We start from the raw sequence: 21601 nt of genomic DNA on the forward strand, positions 1-21601 counted from the left end.
ATTCAAGAATTGTGTTACATGACCCCAAGGTATAGCACAATATCCTTTCAAGTTTTCCAATGGACTGAAAAGTTGTGTTGCTCCTTATTATTTGATCAAAATTGATTTGTCTGTCAGTCAAAATTAATGATCACCTACCACATTATTAAAGTAAGATTAAAATGGCAGTTTTGGGCAGCACGGTGGCACAGTGGTTAGCACTGCTGCCTCATGGCGCCAAGGTCCCAGGTTTGATCCTGGCTCTGGGTCACTGTCCGTGTGGAATTTGCACATTCTCCCCGTGTCTGCGTAGGTTTCGCCCCCACAACCCAAAGATGTGAAGGGTAGGTAGATTGGCTATGCTAAATTGCTCCTTAATTAGAAAAAATGAATTGGATATTCTAAATTTAAAAGAAAAATGGCAGTTTTCCTTTACATTCAAGTATCTAAAAATGTATTTTAGTTGTGTGGATTGTGCAAAAGCAGCATGAGTGAAATTCTTTTGCTGTTTTAGTGTTAAATGGAAATCCATTACATTCTTGATAACAGATATTTCTGATTTAAAATGATTGAACAAAAGAGGGTGAATGATATTTTTGAATAATGAGCTACAACTATTGTGAGCATGCATCTATAGGTATGCAAACCTACCATATCTATACTAGTATTGTTGGCTCGAAAGTTAAATAAAATGGAGATTAGGCAATAAATGTAATTAAAAATCACTTTTCTCATGCAATAGATTTTTTTAAGGTGAAGGATTAACTTTTGTTGGCCTGTTTTAATGAATGGCATGTTTTTGGTCTTTACATCCATGACAGTGTTCTTTGGCTCCTTGAGATGAGCTCAGTGCCGTTCCATATCATTGTCAAACAACCACAGAATCATAGAATGATTATAGCATTGGTAGCATAGTGGTTAGCACTGTTGCTTCACAGCGCCAGGTTCTCAGGTTCGATTCCCGGCTTGGGTCACTGTCTGTGCGGAGTCTGCACGTTCTCCCTGTGTCTGCGTGGGTTTCCTCCGGATGCTCCGGTTTCCTCCCACAAGTCCCGAAAGATGTGCTTGTTAGGTGAATCGGACATTCTGAATTCTCCCTCTGTGTAACCGAATAGGTCCTGGAATGTGGCGACTAGGGACTTTTCACAGTAACTTCATTGCAGTGTTAATGTAAGCCTACTTGTGATAATAAAGATTATTATTATTAGTAGCATAGAAGGAGACCATTAGGCCTTTTGTGCCCAAGCTGACTCTCTGCAACTCAGCTAGCCTCTCGCCCTTTCCCTGTAGCCCTGCAGATTTTCAGCAACTTACCCAATTCACTTTTGAAAGCCATGATTTAATTTTCCTCTACCGCCCACTCAGGCAGTGAATTCCAGATTCTCAATGCGAAAAATGTTTTTCCCCATTACACTATTGGTTCTTGTGGAACCCATCTCAAATCGCTGACCTGTGGTCCTTGACCCTTCCTCATATCCATTCTGTCTGGAGAAGTCAATTTAATTTTTTTTTAAAAAGCATCTTCACATTTTCTGCTACAGCTGTGCGATACATTTTTTAAAAATCAAACTGTAGTCTTTCTGAATAAAATTGTCCAATTAGTAATAACTGCTGGGGATGTACGGATTTGGGCCTCTGCCTTCTAGATTTTAGATCAGGCGATGCATCTATTTTAGACCCTCAAAATGGAGCTGAATCCAAGTTGCCAATTGGGCTTTCATTTTATGCTTTAAATGAAAATATTTCTGTGGACTTTATTTCTGTGATTACAATAGTCAGGGAAAGTTGTGCCTGTAAACATTGGTACTTTCATATGCAGACTTTCTGGGCGGGATTCTCCGACCCCCCCCGCCGAGTCGGAGAATCGCCGGGAGGGCGGCGTGAATCCTGCCCACGCCGGCCACCAAATTCTCCGGCACCGAAAATTCGTCAGGGGCGGGAATCGCGCCGTTCGGCGGGCCCCCCCTTGCGATTCTCCGGCCCGCGATGGGCCGCAGTCCCGCTGCTGTCATGCCAGTCCCGCCGCCGTGAATCCAACCACCTACATAACCAGCGAGACTGGCGGTGCGGGCGGGCTCCGGGGTCCTGGAGGGGGCGCGGGGCGCTCTGGCCCCGGGGTTGCCGCCACAGTGGCCTGACCCACGATCGGGGTCCACCGATCCGCGGGCAGGCCTGTGCCGTGGGGGCACTCTTTTCCTTCCGCCTGGGCCATTGCCTCCGCGATGGCCGATGCGGAAGTGACCCCCCCTTGCGCATGCACGGGGATGACGTCAGCAGCTGCTGATGCTCCCGTGCATGCGCGGACTTCCGCCGACCGGCGCAGTCCCTTCGGTCCCGGCTGGCGTGGCGCCAAAGGCCTTTCCCGCCGGCCGGCGGCACGCCAACCACTCCGGCGCAGGCCTAGCCCCTCAAGGTGAGGGCTTGGCCCCTAAAGGTGTGGAGAAATCTGCACCTTTGGGGCGGCCCGATGCCGGAGTGGTTCATGCCACTCTGTCCCGCCGGGACCCCCCAGCCACCGGGTAGGGAGAATCCCGGCCTCTATGTGCAGACTTTCCTTTATGACATTCTTTTCGTTATTTGATTAGAATTATGTCGAAAAACAGCTTTAATGGCGAGGCAGGGGTGCCGTGGTATTGTCACTGGACTAGTAATCCAGAGACCCAGCCTAATACTCTGAGACCCATGTTCAAATCCCACCACAGCCAGGCGCTGGAATTTCAATTCAATAAAATATCTGGAATTCAAAGTCGAGTGATGACCATGAAACCATTGTTGATTGTCGTAAAAACCCATCTGGTTCACTAATGTCCTTTATGGAAGGAAATCTGTCATCCTTACCTGGTCTGGCCCACATGTGACTCCAGGCCCACAGCGTGAGAATACAAAAAAGGAATGAAACCGGATGGACCACCCGGCATTGAACCAGGTCTGGAAACGACAACGGCAAAATCCTCCTTACTAATATCTGAGGGCTTGTGCCAAAATTGGGAGAGCTGTTTCACAGGCTAGTCAAGCAACAGCCTGACATATTCATACTCACAGAATCATAACTTACAGACAAACAGTATGTCCAGGGGAGTATTTAACATCGACCCTGGATAGGAAAGCCTGGTGGTGCAGTGGTTAGCACTGCTGCCTCACGGCGCTGAGGTCCCAGGTTCGATCCCGGCCCTGGGTCACTGTCTGTGTGGAGTTTGCACATTCGCCCCGTGTTTGCGTGGGTTTCGCCCCCACAACCCAAAGCTGGGCAGGGTAGGTGGATTGGCCCCTTAATTGGAAAAATGAATTGGGTACTCTAAATTTAAAAGAAATATCGACTCTGGACTGCATGAAATCTCATGGCTTCTGGTTAAACATGGACAAGGAATCCTCCATCTGATGAATCCATACTCCTCCATGTTGAACATCACAGGGGTGCAGAATATACTCTGGGCAGGGGACTTCAATGCCCATCACCAAGAGCGGCTCAGTAGTACCACCGAGCTGGCTGGGTCCTAAAGGACAGAGCTGGTAGACTGGGACTACAGCAGTTGGTGAGGGAACCAAAAACATACTTGACCTCATCCTCACCAACCTGCCTGCTGCAGATGCATCAGTCCATGACAGCTTTGGTACAAATGACCAATGCACAATCCTTGTTGGGACAAAGTCCCATCTTTCCAATTGAGGATAACTTCCATTGAGTTGCGTGGCACTATCGCCATGCTAAATGGGATTGCGTTTGAACAGATCTAGAAACTCAAGACTGGGCATCCATGAGGTGCTGTGGACCATCAGCAGCAGCAGAATTGTATTCAACCACAATCTGTAACCTCATGTCCCGGCATATCCCCCACTCTACCATTACCACCAAGCCTGGAATCAACCCTGGTTCAATGAAGTGAGCAGGAGTGCATGCCAGGAGCAGCACCAGGTATTCCTAAAATTGTGGTGTCAACCTGGTGAAGCTACAACACAGGAATACTTGTGTGCCTAACAGCAAATAATAGACAGCGAAGCGATTCCATAATGAACACATCAAATCTAAGCTCGGCAGTCCTGCCACTTCCAACCGTGAATGGTGATGGACAGTTAAACAACTCACTGGGGGAGGAGGCTTCACAAATATTCTCATCCCCAATGATGGAGGATCCCAGCACATCTGTGCAAAAGACAAGGCTGAAGCATTCAGAACAATCTTCAGCCAGAAGTGCTAAGTGGATGATCCATCTAGGTCTCCTCCGGAGGTCCCCAGCATCACAGATATCAATCTTCATGAGATATGAGGGCAGCACGGTAGCATTGTGGATAGCACAATTGCTTCACAGCTCCAGGGTCCCAGGTTCGATTCCGGCTTGGGTCACTGTCTGTGCGGAGTCTGCACATTCTCCCCGTGTGTGCGTGGGTTTCCTCCGGGTGCTCCGGTTTCCTCCCACAGTCCAAAGATGTGCAGGTTAGGTGGATTGGCCATGCTAAGTTGCCCTTAGTGTTGGGTGGGGTTACTGAGTTATGGGGATAGGGTGGAGGTGTGGACTTTGGGTAGGGTGCTCTTTCCAAGAGCCGGTGCAGACTCGATGGCCCGAATGGCCTCCTTCTGCACTGTAAATTCTATGATAATTCTATGTATTCTATGATATCAAGAAACAGTTGAAGGCACTGGATACTGCAAAGGCAATGAATGGCCCCTGACAATATTCCAGCAATACTACTGAAGACTTGTGCTCCAGAACTTGCTGCACCCCTAGCCAAGTTGTTCCAGTACAGCTACAACACTAGCACCTACCTGGCAATGTGGAAAATTGCCCAGGTGTGTCACGTACACCAGAAACAAGACAAATCCAACACAGTCAATTACTGCCCTCAGTTTACTCACCACCTTCAGCAAAATGATGGAAGGAATCATCAACAGTTATCAAGCGGCAATTATTCAGTAATAATCCGCTCACGGATGCTCAGTTTAGGTTCTGCCAGGGTCACTCAGCTCCTGCCATCATTACAGCCTTGGTTCAAACATGGACAAAAGAGCTCAATGCCAGAGGTGAGAGAGACTGCCTTTGATATCAAGGCAGCATTTGTCCAGGAATGGTATCAAGGAGCCCTAGCAAAACTGGAGTCAATGGGAATCGGGTGGAAACCTCTCCACTTGTTGGAGTCATACCTGGCCAAAAGGAAGATGTTTGAGGTGGTTGGAGATCAATCATCTCAGCTCCAGGACATCTCTGCAGGAGTTCCTCAGTGTAGTGTCCTAGCCCAACCATCTTCACCAATGACCTCCCTTCCATCATAAGGTCAGAAGTGGGGATCTTCGCACATGACTGCACAATGTTCAGCACCATTCACGATTTAATGAAGCAGTCTATGTCCAAGTGTAGCAAGACATGGACAGTATCCAGGCTTGGGTTGACAAGTGGCAAGTTACATTTGTGTCACACAAGTGCCAGGCAATGACAATCTCCTACAAGAGAGGACCTAACCATCGCCCCTTGACATTCAATGGCATTACCATCGCTGAATCTCCCACAATCAACATTCTGCAGGTTATCATTGATCAGAAACTGATCTGGACCAGCCATATAAGTACTGTGGCTACCAGAGTAGGTCAAAGGCTAGGAATCCTACCATGAGTAACTCACCTCCTGCCTCTCCACAGCCTGCCTACCACCTACAAGGTACAAGCCAGGAGTGTAATGGAATACTCTCCACTTGCCCGGATGAGTACAGCTCCAACAACAATCAAGAAGCTCAACACTCAGGTTTGATGCTCGCCCGGGGTCCTGTCCATGTGGAGTTTTCACATTCTCCCCGTGTCTGCGTGGGTCGCACCCCCACAACCCAAAGATGTGCAGGATAGCTGGATTGGCCATGCTAAATTGCTCCTTAATTGGAAAAAAGAAATGAATTGGGTATTTTAAATTTATTAAAAAAACATTGGCAGCCATGTGTGCCATCTACAAGAAGTACTGCAGGAACTAACCAAGGCTCCTTAGGTGGCATATTCCAAACCCGCATCCACTACCGTCTAGAAGGGCAAGTGCATGAATCTCACCACCTGGAGGTTCCCCTCCATGTAACTCACCACCCCGATTTGGAAAAATCACCGTTCCTTCACTGTTGCTGGGTCAAAATCCAGGGAACTCCCTCTCTAACAGCATTGTGGATGTGGCTACACCTCAGGGACTGCAGCCGTTCAAGAAGGCTACTCGCCACCACCTTCTGAAGGGCAATAAGAGATGGGCAATAAATGTTGGCTTACCCAGAGACGCCCACATCCCATAAATGAATTAAACAAAAGATAAAAGGCTATTTTAGGTGGTAAACCTGAGGTTTGTACAGTAAAGAGAAGCACAGCTTTGTGTTTCTGATCAGCATTTTGCTGCTGCATATAGACAATCATTGATCCTGCAGCATGCAAGAAGGCAATTCGGCCCATCCTGCCTGTCCCCCCTTTGAAGGAGCTATCCAATTAGTTTCACTATACTTGACTTTACTTATAACCCTTCAATCACCTATTGTACAGGAAGTTAGGCTAATTGTCAGTAGGAGGCATTGTAAATGTAGGAATCCAATCAAAGGCACTCCATTGAGGTTGTTATATGGAGGTGTGATGCTTGTTGCCTCAAGTCGATGACACATTCGAACTGCTGAATTGAAGTTACTGCTCCGTAACTCACTGCCAACTATCCACTCTCCAATATATATTCCTTATCATCTGGAAACACAAAATTGTAAATTTTTAGTATTAAACATGAAAGTCATTTTGTGAAAGACAGAGTATTTGCTCATTATAAATAAATTATCTTATTTAGGTCCAAATTACTGCCAGGGTTCCTGCAGTTTTTCAATAGTTTTGTGTTTTTCAAAATATATTTATTCTAAAAGTCCATAATTAGATCAGTGAACCTCACATTAAGTTTGAGCCTATCTTATATGATTTCCACCCTCCGCCCCCCCCCCCCCGAAGACAGAATCACCGCACTGCCTCCATAAATTGAGAATTGTACCAATAGCTGTTAAATCCTCTTTGAAACACTGACTGCTTCATAAAACTCCTATTTAAATTGGGATTAGCTTAATTATTTTATCTTGCACCTGATATTTCAAGCACTTCATTCACTGAAATATTCATGAAAACATGTGACAGATTTGTAAATTTTGTCTTTAACAGTTATACACTGCTTTATGAGCGTTTTAATCAGGCTGTGCTTGCTTGAAGAAACCATACGAGGAAGTTAATGATTTTGCTAATTTGAAAAATGCTGGTATGATTACCTAAGGTTAACTGATTTGTGCATTTTACAGAATACAGTATAAAGTAAATTTACTCTGCGGCAGCAATCAAAGAGATAAGAACCTCTGTTCTTATTTCTTTGGTTGCCTTTGCAGTTTTCTTCCTTCCTCTCTTCATCTCTCTAATTCCTTTCTTTCTCTTATTACTTTTCTGTCGTCTACATCATCTTTCTTCCTTATTGCTCTGTCAGTTCTTATTCCCCTTGTCCTTTTTCAATCCGTTTTCTGTGTTTTAAAAAAAATTCTGTCCTTCTCCCATTCTTTCCCATTCTCATCCTTCTCTTTCTTTAGGTTTCCTTGTTTTCACCATTTTTTTTTTAAGAAGTCTTTCACACTACATACGATACCCCAAATCAATCTAACATTCTTTAGTTTGAAGAACAAACTGTTGATCCTTTGTGTGCTTGAGCCAGTAGTTTGCCTCAGAAGCATTATATGTAATGGAGGAGGTCAGGTAGATTAGACAAGGTGTCAGCTCTTCAGCAAAGTAACACAACCCCAACTGGGACCTGGCAGAGTTCCTGTGCACAGTGGATATTGTGATTCAATCAGTCCCAGCACTTGAAGTGAAACCCACTGAGAGTGTGCACCTGGCAAAATTGAATTGAAAAACAAGGAAGGGCTTTTTGAAAATGTTTTCTAATGCATCTTGATGAGATTTGGGTCAATTTGTTACTATCTTAATTGCATCCAGGTCAAATCAAATTGGTCTTGGGACACAATTTCTGTCCATTCTGGACAAATGTAGCACTGTGTATTGTGACAAATAACATGCCAAACCATCTGAAAAGATTATTAAACTGTTAAGAAAACTTGAGTCTGCAGCTACTGTGATGGTTCAATTGGTTAATGCACTATCCAGTGTTGTACTGAGCCGCACAAATCAGGCACAGATGCGACAATTGACCTCATATAAATGCCATCAATCAGTGCTTGTCATGAACAATCAGTGTCTGCTTCTCTGCATTTGAAGACAAAAGCAACTCCTCCACTTAGCATCATTTGCCCATTGCTGGCATTCTTCATTCCTCCCTTCAATATTCCTGCAGGTTCCCCCACTGGTACCAATCCTAGATCCCCCTCTGTACAGTGATCCCACTTCTCCCCTTGGTGTCATCCCTCCAGCATTATTCTTAGAATCTGCTCTTAAGAGGGCAGCATGGTGGTGCAGTGGTTAGCACTGCTACCTCACGATGCCAAGTAACCAGGTTCGATCCCGGCCCTGGGTCACAGTCCGTGTGGAGTCTGCACATTCTCTCCGTATCTGTCTGAGTCTCACCCCCAGAACCCAAAATATATGCAGGGTAGGTGAATTGGTCTTGCTAAATTGCCCCTTAATTGGAGAAAAAAATTGGGTACTTTAAATTTATTTTTAATATAAGAGAATCTGCTCTTGGGGATTGAATCACAGAATCGTTACTGTGCCATTCAGCCCATCTTACCTGTACTGGCTCTCCAAATGAGCATCATGACTCCGTGCTATTCTCCTGCCTTTTCCCCGTAATCGCATTTGCTTCCTTTGCAAATCACTTTCAATTGGTGCCCTCTCATTCTCGCTACTTTTACAAGTGGGAACACTTTCTTCCTGTCTACTCTGTCCAGCCTCTGTCAAGTCTCCTCTTCGCCTTCTCCCCTCCAAGGAGGACAGTCCCAAATTCTCCAATCTTTCTTCGTAACTGAAGTTTCTCATCCCTGGAACCATTGAAAATTCTAACATGCTTGAACAGGTGGTTCTCAGAGGAGTGCAGTTGAAAAAGGAATGCCAGCATGAGATTGCAAAGGAAAGAAAAATGGCACCATGAACTGGGGCCAGGAACATGGGGACAAGAATGTTACTGTGAGATTGGGGAGAGAAGGAGAATACTCGCATTAACTGGGTGGCACGATTGAACAATATCAGCGTAAATTGGTGTGAGGGAGATGCATGGCTTCATCTCACTGTGCAAACTCACTTAGCAACAGAGAATACCAACATACAGGCAAAATAGACAACAATGTCTGTGTAAGAAATAAAGGAAAACCCCTACAATTTTTCCTGCAGCCTTCATATGAGCACATTCAGGAGAAGTGACATGTTTGATTCAGTGCAATGTTAGGTTATTATTGTAAGCGTGTCTGTTTGCACCTTCAATGTAGCTACATGTCCGAGGACAAAAATGAGGCTGGCTTTGAGTTGTTAAATATTTTGAAGTCATGTCAGCATTTGCTGGTTTTCCAGAATAAATGTGAGTTTTACTGAAGTAAAAATCATCAATATATCCTGTTTCTAAATGCATTTCAGTGACTACATTTAGAAAAACATGTGTGTCGATACTGGGACAGGTCGAAATAAAACTTGTGATGCCCACATAGTCAAATAGCCTGCCAACACTAATTGACATGCAAGGATGAGGTGACCCCTGGATGAGCCAGCTCATTCAGGAGAAGGGGGCAGAAACATATGAAATCAAACATTAGTTAGGACTGGTAGCCAAAAAAATAGGATCATCATTCTCAATTTCAAGTATAATTAAGTCCAGTAACTAGCTAAAAATGTGCTTCTTTCCATTTACATAGAAACTAAGCTGGATCAAGCTGAACATTTCAATCTCAACACGTGGACTTTTTTGGGTCAGTTTCACGGCCCAAAGAAATGAATGATGAAATGGGTGGAGTTATTGGAATTAGTTATACAATATCCCATTTAGATGAATAGAAATAGTTGCAAACTGCAGCACTCTGATTGGTCAATATCACTAGTGTTAAAGGATAAAGAACATGTTCATGGAGCTCAAAGTGCAGGGAATATAATATTTGGGGCGCAGGAATAATTTACTTTTTAAAAATAAATTTAGAGTACCCAATTCTTTTTCCCCCAATTAAGCGACAATTTAGCATGGCCAATTCACCTAGCCTGCACATCTTTGGGTTTTGGAGGTGAGACCCACGCAGCCACAGGGAGACATACGGAGAATGCACAAGCTCCACATGGACAATGACCTGGGGCCGGGATAGAACCCAGGTCTTCAGTGCCGTGAGGCCGCAGTGCTAACCGCTGCACCACTGTGCATCCCTCTCAGGAATTATTTACAGAGGTGTGATTCAGAATTGTTTTGCGCCTGACTCCCTCTCTCTTTCTTCCTCTTGCTCTCCCTTTTCTTCACACACACACAGCCATAGAAAATTCATTCTTCTGTTGTGTAATGTAGGTTAATACAGTCCTTAAAAGCACTTCTTGCTTAAACTTCCTGTTAATTGAGTCTATAAATTGACTACAGTTCCAGAACCATGTTCGGGCAAACAGATATAGAGTAATTTTTATGCATGTACGCGCGTATGTCAGAATGTACAAGGTTATGTTTTTCAGTTAGAAGAGGGCTATGTAACAGTGTGTGTATTATAACTGGTAATCAAATCCAGCCTTTCCCCAATAGAGCTTTAAGTGATTGAGTCTCTGGTTTTCACTTTGCTGGTGCATCCTACTGTTTTCTAGCATTTTGAGGGAGTCATATAATCCCTGGTGATTATATCACTAACATCAAACAGCCCTCTGGAATATGACTTTCCATCACAGACCACTATATTTGCCTTGTGCACAACAGTAAGGAATTAACTGGTACACTAATTTGCAGAGCCTGACTCCAAAGGTTGCAGAACGCGAGCTATACATCATTGTCAACAGGACTCTTTCCATTTTTTCCCATATGGTTAAAACTTTAGTTAACTGTACTGCACATCCTTGGGTTGTGTGGGTGAGACCCACGCAGACAGGGGGAGAATGTGCAAACTCCACATGGACAGTGACCCAAGGTCAGGATTGAATCCGGGTCCTCAGTGACGTGAGGCAGCAGTGCTAACCACTGAGCCCCCATGCCGCCCTTGGTAGCCTAGTGTTATAGGTTATTAGTGGGACATCGTACATTGCATCACATGTTGAAATTCACCCTGCACTCCCCCTCCTCACCCAACTGCTTTCTGTCCTTATATTGCCTAAAGCTTCGCAGATGCTGGCAGGTGCCAAAAAACTTGTCTAAGCAGCCATTTCTCATGTGTATTCAGATTGTATCTGTGGGCCATTTGGACTATGGTACAAAATCAAGCCTGATTGAGTCCTCATCTGATATTGACACATATATATTGTCCAAAAGCAGTCATTAAAAATAGAACAGGAGTATGAGGTTTGACAATTTATTTCTCCCTTCCCTGATAAGGGTTCATTCCTGATGTTGCCTCGTCCGAGATTAACTGATTTAGCGATTGAACCATGGGTAGCTCCAGCCTGTATCAATCATACAGGTGAGAATTTGTTTGGGATAGGGAGGGATGTGTCCATCTTATCAGGTGATGCATTTACTGGATGAGGAGCCAGATGATCTGCAGGCTAAAGTCCCTTCTCATAGAGAAAAAGACAAAGGAATCTTAAGGGTGAAATAAGCCAGACTGTGCATCTCTTAGTGCCTGTCTAACCTGGGCTTTAATAGATGCAAGGAAGTACTTTGTCTGGCCACCCTCACAGCTAATAAATGGTAGGGTGGATGCGAGGTGTGTTTTTCATCAGCTTGCCAATTTTTAACTTTAATGCTGTGCAAGGGCACTCCGATCCATTGTGGAATGTGCACATGCTGCGCACGCCCAAGCTCTTTGGAGTGGCTTTCATTGTGGAGCTGGCAAATTCTGTGGGATCCTCAATTTTCGACTCTCTTTATAATTTTTTTCACTAATTTAGGGATGACTAGTACTGCTGCCAGAATCAAAGTGTTGCCAGATGGAAACGTAATAAGTTCCATTCTCCAGTAGTGAATTAACCCTCACCCTGATGAGTGACAGATTCTGCTGGCTCACAAACGCTTAATGTTCATTTTTTTTAGCTATAGTTTTTTTTTCCCCTTCAAATTTTCTCTTCTGAAGGCATTGCCTCATGCTGGGTTCCACGGGGATGAAACGTGCTCAGACACCTCGCCTAAATTGCTATTCTTCATATGTGGGCTTGTCCACATGTACTAAGAGACCATTGTAGATATGATCAGTCCTTTATTCACCAGATGCCCACACACAGGCATTTTCCATTGAGGGTCACAGAATAGCAATAAGGAAGAGGAAGTTTCACTGATATTTCATTCTTCTCTTGGACCAGAGAACCATATGCCTGCTTTAGTGCCTCAATCGCTGCCTCATTTGAGATCATAAAGTAGGAGATTTCTGATTTGTGAGGCTTTTGAACACAGCTGAATGTATGAATTCACATTAAGAATTCTGCTGACTGGTATAGGTCTCGATACTCCACCACTGAAAATCTATCAGGTCGGAGAATCGCCGGGGGCTGGCGTGAATCCCGCCCCCGCCGGTTGCCGAAGTCTCCAGCACCCGAGATTCGGCGGGGGTGGGGATCGCGCCGCGCCGTTTGGCGGGCCCCCCCACGTGATTCTCCGGCCCGGATGGGCCGAAGTCCTGCCGCTAAAATGCCTGTCCTGCCGGCGTAAATTAAACCACCTACCTTACCGGCAGGACAAGGCGGCGCGGGCGGGCTCTGGGGTCCTGGGGGGGGGGGGGGGCGGGGCGATCTGGCCCTGGGGGGTGCCCCCACGGTGGCCTGGCCCGCGATCGGGGCCCACCGATCCGCAGGCGGGCCTGTGCCGTGGGGGCACTCTTTCCCTTCCGCCTCCGCCACGGTCTCCACCATGGCGGAGGCAGAAGAGACTCCCTCCACTGCGCATGCGTGGGAATGCTGTCAGCGGCCGCTGACGCTCCCGCGCATGCGCCGCCCAGAGATGTCATTTCCGCGCCAGCTGGCGGGGCACCAAAGGCCTTTTCCGCCAGCTGGCAGGGCGGAAATTCGTCCGGCGCCGACCTAGCCCCTTAAGGTTGGGGCTCGGCCCCCAAAGATGCGGAGCATTCCGCACCTTTGGGGCGGCGCGATGCCCGTCTGATTTGCGCCGTTTTGGGCGCCAGTCGGCGGACATCGCGCCGTTTCCGGAGAATTTCGCTCAAGGAGTCCGACCTTAGCATATTGAGTTACCACAGTGGAGTGTGACATTAAGTTGATCATTGAAAAATTCCTGCATATGATAACATTTATGGAGCTGGGCAGCACGGTGGCGTAGTGGTGAACACTGCTGCCTCACGGCGCCAAGTGCGCAGGTTCGATCCCGGCCCCAGGTCACTGTCCGTGTGGAATTTGTATATTGTCCCCATGTCTGCATGGGTCTCACCCCACAACCCAAAAGATGTGCAGGGTAGGTGGATTAGCCAAACTAAATTGGCCCTTAATTTAAAAAAACAATTATGGATTGTGGGTGAACACACATGTATGTGTTTTAACAGAATAATCATTAAACCGAGAGACAATTTGTGAAAAATTAAATGGCAGCGCCCCTTCCTTTGCAGAAAAAAGGTTTCTTTCTGGAAGTACGGCGAGTCCAAAATGTTCCTTTTGCCTTTCTTTAACACTGATACGCTTTAACCCTTTTCTGCATGGGGAATGCTACAAGATCAAATCAATGCACTCCTGGCTCTAGTGCTATGTTTCTCAGTTTGTTCTAATCATTAATGGGCTGAGGGCACTTGAATACAGCAAACGCTATAGGCCCTGCAGAGATTCCAGATGAAGCACCGAGGAGCTGTGCTCCGAAATTAGCTTTGCCACTAGCCAGGCTGCACAGCTACAACACTGGCAGCTACCTGACAATGTGGGAAATGGTGCAGGTATGTCCAATTCATAAAACGCAGGACAATTTCCATCAAGCTACGAGTCAAGCTTCAGCAAAGTGATGGAAGTTTTTGATAATGCAATCAAGCAGCGCTTACTCAGAGAGAACCTGCTCTTCGGTGCTGTTTGCCCGCCGTATGTTCCCCCCACATTGGGATCTTCACGTTGGCGAGGTTTGCAACAGGTTTTTAAATATGGAAACAAAGCAAAGGGAACCTGCTGGTGGCGCACATGTAAGAAAGGGACATACAAGTACCCCCAGGCCCAAGTGGCAGTGCCATGGGGGGCCCCTGGGGAGCTCCATTGAGGAGGGGGGCCCTTATCTGTGAGAAATGTGGCCATGAGGAGTGCAGGGGCGGGGGAGTGTTGGTTCCCCTGCATCCCGGGGTGGGATGACCGTTTACATGGGGGAGGTCTGTGGGACGGGGCTTCTTGATTTTCTTCTATTGCCGATTGGGGCTCCCTTTAAAAATGTGCCCCGATCCCGGTATGCCCGGTGTTGCCAGCTTTTCAGCCTCGCGCTGCCAGGCTGATGGCGTGAGCCATGCCTGCATGATTTGCACAGAGTACAGCACAATTTGGCGAGAAAAGCCAAATGTGCAGCCGGCGAGATGCACCCTGGCTTTCTTGCCTCAGCCAGCCCGCTGTTCAAAAAAGGGAAAATTTCGCACAAGGATAATTTTGGCCAGTAGTTGACATAACTTGTTCTTTAAATGCACACAAGGCAGTGAGTGCTTTGTAAATGCAATTCAGAGGCAGTGTGGTCCTGTCATTGCTTTTCAAAGATAAATGATTCTCTCGTGTCCTTTATTGGCCGCTTTAGCTTTACTGCACTGAGATCTAAGTTATAATTATGTTGGAAATACTCAACAGGTCAAAGAAAGAAACAGAAAAACCAACATTTCAGGTTGATGACTTTTCATCAGAAAGTTACAATTGCCAGGCCTACCACTGGACATCAAAGGTTATGACTGAAATAAAACCTCATGGTGTAGGCGGTAACATGTTTGCATGAATAGAAGATTGACTAGGGCGGCATGGTGGCGCAATGGTTAGGAATGCTGCCTCACGCCACGGAGGACCCGGGTTTGATCCCGGCCCCGGGCCATGTCTGTGTGTAGTTTGCACATTCTCCCCGGGTCTACGTGGATCTCACCCCCACAACCCAAAGATGTGCAGGGTGAGTGGATTGGCCATGGGATTGGCCCCTTAAATGGAAAAAAAAATAATTGTGTACTCTAAATTTTAAAAAAGTTAAATAACAGGAAACAGAAATTTGGCATAAATGGATCCTGTTCCGGTGTGCAGGATGTGATGGGTAGTGTGACATAGCGATCAGTTCTGTAGCCTCAATTTATATAAATGACTTGGATGAAGAGGTCAAAGATATTGGGCGCGATCTAATGGCCTCGTTGCGCTAATGGACTCAGTGATGTGACGAGTACGTTAAATTTGTGCCACTTGGAATGCCTGTGAGATCTAACGCGATCTCACAAGACATTGTAATCATGACCACGCCCTCACTGGGCCTGATCCAGATTAACATAATTAAGTGAGCCATTAGGCTCATTTAAATATGTCTACCGCTGGATTCTCCTGATGCAAGGGAACTAATGGCCTCGCCTTGGAGACCTTGCCCTGGCGCCGTTTAACACTAGTCCACACAAACATAGCCCAGGTGTAATGACGCCTGGGGCATTTCCCAGGCCATTAGAGACTCCCGGTGGCCAGGCTCTGGGCAGGGTGGTACCCTGGCACTCGCACTGACACCCAGGCATCTTGGCACTGCCAGGCACCTTGGCACTGCCATCCAGGCACTCTGACAGTGCCACGCTGGAAGTGTCAGAGTGCCCAGTGCCACGGTGCCTGGGTGACAGGTTGCCCCTGCCAGGGATCGGGCCTGGGGATGCCCTGTCCTTAAGAGGTGAGGGGGCGTTCGATGACCCCTTAAGAGGTAAATTGGGGAAGTGGGGGGTCTGGAGGCCGCAGTGGAGGAGCAGGGTGGGTTCGAAAGATCAAGGCGGGCATTTAAAAATGACACCTCGATCCACGAGTCATCTTCTTAACACTGACCAGCTGAGGTAACCAGTACAGGGAATGAGGTAAGTGCAGCCTTGGGGTTGTGTTTCCGACCGAGGCCCCCCAAAAAGCAGAGTCTCGTCAGATAACAGGTCATTAAGCGAGCACCGAGAAACACCTCGCTGTACGCGCCCAAAATGGAACTCTGTTTTTGTGCATTAAATCATATCCATGGCTGCAAAATTTGCTGATGACACAAAGATAGGTGGGAAAGTAAATTGTGATGAGGATATCTCTGAATTTGCAGATACTAAGCTAGAGAGAATAGTGAATTGTGAGGGAGACGCTGAACGACTTCAGAGGGACATTGACAAGTTGGCCAAATGGGCAGACACCTGGCAGATGAGTTTCAATGCAGAGAAAAATGAGGTAATGCATTTTGAGAGAAGAAACACAGGGAGACCATAGAGGCTCAATTGTACAACTTTGAGGGGAGTGCAGGAGCGAAGGGTCCTCTGGGTTCAAGTGCCTAGTTCTCTGAAGGTGGCCGGGCAAGTTGAAACAGTTGTTAAGAAGCCTTATAGGAACCTTGGGTTTATAAATAGCGACATAGAGGATAAAAGCAAGGAAGTGATGCTACACCTCGACAAATCATTGTTCAGACCACATTTAGAATATTATGTACAGTTCTGGGCATCTTATTTAAGGAAGGATATTAAAGCCCGAGAGAGAGTGCAGAGGAGATTTACTAGAATGACACCAGGAATAAGGAATTTTAGATACAAGGAACGATGGGAGAAATTGGAGCAAAGAAGATTAGAGCTGACCTTATTGGGGTGTTCAAAATTATGAACAATTATGACAGGGTAAAGAAGGAGATTCTGTTTCCACTAGTTGGTATGTCAATGACGAGGGGGTCACAATTTCAAGATGGTCAGCAAGAGAGCTAGGAGTGAGATGAGGAGAAACTTCTTTACTCAAAAAGTTGTTGGGACTTGGAATGCGCTGCTTGGGAGAGTGGTGGAGGCAGATTTCATAGGAGGTTTCAAAAGAGCTGGATATATTTTTGCAAGAGATTAATTTAGAGGGCTGCGGAGATAGAGCTGGGGAATGGGACTAGCTAGGTAGCTCTTTCGGGAGCTGGTGCACACATGATGGGCTGAATGGCCTTCTGTGCTGTAAAAGTCTATGATTCTATGATTCTACATAAGGGGCAGGATTCTCCGAAATGGAGGCAGAGTGTCCGCGGCGTCGTGAACGCCGTCGCGGTTCACAACGGTGCAAAACGGGCGCGGGCAGTACCGATTCTGGCCCCCATAGGGGGCCAGCACAGTGCTGGTGCAGTTCACGTCGCTCCACCCTCCCTTCCCGGCGCCAACTGGGTGCCGCGCCAACCCGCGCATGCACAGTGGCGCCGCACCAACCCGCGCATGCGCAGGGAGTTCCTCAACGCGCCGGCCCCGACGCAACATGGCGCGGGGCTTAGGAGCCGACCGCGTAACAAAGTAGGGCCGGGGCTGGAGAGGCCGGCCCACCAATCGGTGGACCCCGATCGCGGGCCAGACCTCATCGGAGGCCCCCCCAGTGAAGGAGCCCCCCGACCCTGCGCGTAGAGTTCCCGCCGGCTGCGAGCAGCTGTGGCCGGCGCCGGCGGGACTCTGCCATTTCCGCGCGGCCGCTCAGCCCATCAAGGCCGGAGAATCGGCGGCCCGGCCGCGGACAGCGGCCTGCGACCGGTGCCGCGCCAAATGCGGCGGCGCAAATGGCGCAGATTCTCCGCTCCTCGGAGAATCGCGTGCCGTGGCGCGGTTGCGTAGATTCTCCGGCCCGCGCGGGGCTCGGAGAATCCCGCCCAAGGAGTCTACAAAGAGACATAGATTGGTTAAGTGTGTGGGCAAAAATCTGGCAAATGGAGTACACTGTGGGAAAATTTGAGATGGTCCGTTTTGGCAGGAAGAATAAAACATTAACTTATTATCTAAAGGTAAGGGATTGCAGAGCTCTGAGATTCAGAGATCTGGGTGTCCTAGTGCATGAATGACAAAAGGTTAGTATGCCGGTACAGCAAGTAATTAGGAAAGTTAATAGAATGTTATTGTTTATTCGGAGGGGATTTGATTATCAAAGTAGGGAGGTTATGGTTCAGTTGTTTGGGGCACTGGTGAGACCACATCTGAAGTATTGTGAGTATTGGTCTCCTTATTTAACAAAATGTAAATGTGTTAGAAGCAATTCAGAGAAGATTTACTAGACTAATACCTGGAATGGGTGGGTTGTCTTATGAGGAAAGTTTAGAGAGAGGTTAGACTTGTGTTCACTGGAGTTTAGAAGAGTACGAGGCAACTTGATTGAAGATCCTAAGGGCTTTTGACAGGGTGAATGTGGAGAAGATGTTACCTCTTGTGGGAGAATCTAGAACTGGGTGTCACTGTTTAAAAATAAGGGGGTCACAGTGATGAGGAGAAATATTTTCTCTCCGAGGGTTGTGAGTCTTTGAAACTCTCTTTCGCAAAATGCAACGGAGGCATAGCTAAATAGATTCTTGATTAACAAGGGGGTGAAAGGTTATGGGGTAGGCAGGAATGTGGGGTTGAGGTTAAAGTCAGATCAGCAGACCCAAAGGGCTGAGTGGTCCGCTCCTACTCCTAAATCGTATGTTTGTTGGTCATACGTCTGGATGTATGTACAGATTTGCATGTTACAAATTGTCTTTTATGTTGAGTTTTACACTTCCTCACCACATCCATAATCAATTGTTGTCAATACACTGGAAAACGAATGAGACAGTCACAGAGTGGTGGGCGATTCACCTTGTCGTACTCCTGGTTTGAGGAAGACTGTTGTAAGGGAGGGGCAAGAGGGCAGGTCTTTCAAACAAGGAGGGAAAGAAACAAGCTGGAGGCCTGATCCCCAAATTGCTTTGATGCAGTTCGAAAGCCTGGTTCTAAATGTACTCGAAGCAGTTTGCCAATCTGCTGTTTCAACTCTGATTGATGATGCTTTTTCTGGAAAAGCCATGGGGAAAAATTGAGGGTTTACTGCTAGTTTTTGAATAATCTTCACCTTCCATCTTCAATATGTTGGAATTCACGATGTTTAATATACACCCTTGCCCACCCCCCTCACCCTCCCCAGTCTCTGAGTTAAGTAATCAATGGGTAACTGCTTCCTGATCATGGTTGAGACAGAGACTAGACGATATGTCAAAGTGACTGGGAGACTAGGCCTGTGCTTTCTGCTTGGCACTCACCAACCAACAGTTCCCTCCAGCATCAGAGAAATATGTTGCTTTGAATCACGCCCTTCACCCACTCCCATTTTGACTGGCTGACCGGATGTCATAATCTTGATGGGAGACCTGGTTTATTTTGAAGGCTTGGCTTCATCGGCATAGAGCCAGTAGGCTGTAGCCTGAAAACATCCCTCCCAGAGATACGTGCTGGCTTCTGACTGGAGGTTGGGTTGGGGGGCAGGGGGTGGTTCTGTTCTCAGGAGGGGGACAGGAAAAGGACCAGTTGTGTGGCAGTGGACCAGATTGATTTTGTGGACCATGAAGGAGCATTTCCACAAGAAATCAATGAAGCCTTATTGGCTGGGCTCCTCTTCAACTGGACTGGAAGCTGATGCTGTGTCGTGTGTCTGGGATTGGGGCATTGCCAAACCAATGGAAGTAAATGGTTTGACTATTGAGATATGCCACCAAATTGCTTAGAGCACATTCTGCCTATTATCGCCCTAATTTGGCAGTGACCTAGATTTTAGGGCAATTTAAAGCACCTGCTTGATTTGGGCTGGAACTCCTGCTATCCAAAGGTCAGCAATAGGTTTGATAGGGATATCCATAATAGCTGTCAGGAAGAGAGAGTGAGTGATTTCCCAATATTTTTACAGTGCTCCAATTCTGTTTCAGCCAGTTGGAAAGCTTCAAAATTTCCCTGATGCCTCCAATTTATGAGAATCCCTTGATTCTTACCTGGGAAATATTTATTCTGTGTTCACATATGATGAATATTAGTAAATGCATGCATTTTGAAAACTTCAAAATTATTTACTCAAAATGTGAAAGCACTCTTATTGTTAGCATTGAATCCATGTACTTCTTTGTGTTCAACAGCAAAATGTCTTCCAAGCAAGCTGCCTCTCCGTATGCTTGTTCTGCTGATGGAGAGGAAGCAATGGTCCAGGAACGATTGGTACGGGAGAGAGAAAGGGAGGAGATCAATGATCAGCACGCAGCCGCACACCTTCCCCTGCATACGTTAGTAATCAACAAACCTCACCCTGAGGAGCTACCACCCGTTGTCGGCAACCTCCAACCGGACAGTGATTGGGACAACATGACTTCCACCCAGCACAGAGCGGTAAGGGCACAGCCTGAACTATCCTCCATTTAAGCAGCTTTTTCATCGACTAGAGTTAGGTCTTTGTGTTTCCTCGGCTCTGACCTTCCACCTAATTGTCCATATATTCAAACAAGTATCTTATCAGCCAAATGAATGTTATGCCATGTGCTGTGGGATAAGTGACCCTGGGATGATTTTTCACTTTTGCCACCAATGGACAGTGGATGCCAGTGATTGTCCCAGCATAACTTTCATATCCAACTTATAGAAATAAATATTGGGCAATGTCATAAAACACTACTTGTTTTCTGCACATCAGTAAATGCCAACATTCACCCTTCTGTATTGTTAAAATGGATTCTCGGATGGTTGAAAGAGGTTTCTTCAATTTTTCTACCATCCTCTTCTGTCAAAGGGTATCAGCAGTTTGGCATACTTCATTCAGGTAGTCATTGGTCATCGCTCGTTTCTGAACCTAATAGGTCTTTACACACACACACACACACACACACACACACACTCGCACATTAACACACTCACACTCATACACACACACTCACACATTAACATGCACACTCACTCACGCTCACACACACACTCACGCACACATTAACACGCACACTCACACACACACTCATGCACACTCGCACTTTCAAAGATACATTTTAGTCATAATTTGCCAAATCAATGAAGACTAAAAATTGGAACTGATATGACATTTTCAGTATAATCTGCTGAAGGACCCCTATTTAGATGATGCATTTGAATGAGTTATTGGTGATGAATACCTAGAAGATTTTGACTTCAGAACTCTAGAATTCAGCTCTTCATAAAATGCAAAGTCAAGGACTAGGAATAGTTTAAGGAACAGAAAATTTCATAGCTTGATAGGCGATGGACCTTCCATTTTGTCTCTCGCGTTTGTATTTGCTTCGGAGGCCTTGATTGCCTTCAATAGCTGAATCGAAGCAGGGAATGTCTCATTCTTTGGGCAAAAATTTTGCATATTTTATCAGTGTCGGTCCTGGTGAGAAGACTCCGGAGAATCCCGCCGGTGCCGACCATGGGAAGGCTCACCATATATTCAGTCTCTTTAACAACTTTTTTTTTCCACGTGATTTTCTCACCTCGGGAAAACATAATGTCTGTAATCAGTGGGGCGCTCCTTTTAAACGCCTTCCCACCACTTGTTCCAAGTCCAGTTGGGGGCTGGTTGCCAGTAAGACAGCACCATGTTCACGGAAGGAGCGTTCACCAAACTCCTGGATGGTGTTGAGCAGAGGCGTGACATCCTCTACCCACAATCAGC

The 21601-nt window shown here is 46.5% G+C and overlaps 1 protein-coding gene across 14 annotated transcripts in view; it reads left to right on the plus strand.

Moving 5' to 3' along the window:
- The window catches only part of sox6 (SRY-box transcription factor 6), an 832058-nt gene that overhangs the window by 321811 nt on the left and 488646 nt on the right, over window positions 1-21601 (plus strand). For all 14 annotated transcript variants that reach the window (XM_072466411.1, XM_072466398.1, XM_072466399.1 and 11 more), the window contains one exon: window positions 20064-20310. In XM_072466411.1, the coding sequence (XP_072322512.1) occupies window positions 20064-20310 (247 nt within the window). The remainder of the gene's footprint in view (window positions 1-20063; window positions 20311-21601) is intronic.

The sequence above is a fragment of the Scyliorhinus torazame genome, chromosome 10, assembly GCF_047496885.1.
Source record: "Scyliorhinus torazame isolate Kashiwa2021f chromosome 10, sScyTor2.1, whole genome shotgun sequence".
Taxonomy (NCBI): domain Eukaryota; kingdom Metazoa; phylum Chordata; class Chondrichthyes; order Carcharhiniformes; family Scyliorhinidae; genus Scyliorhinus; species Scyliorhinus torazame.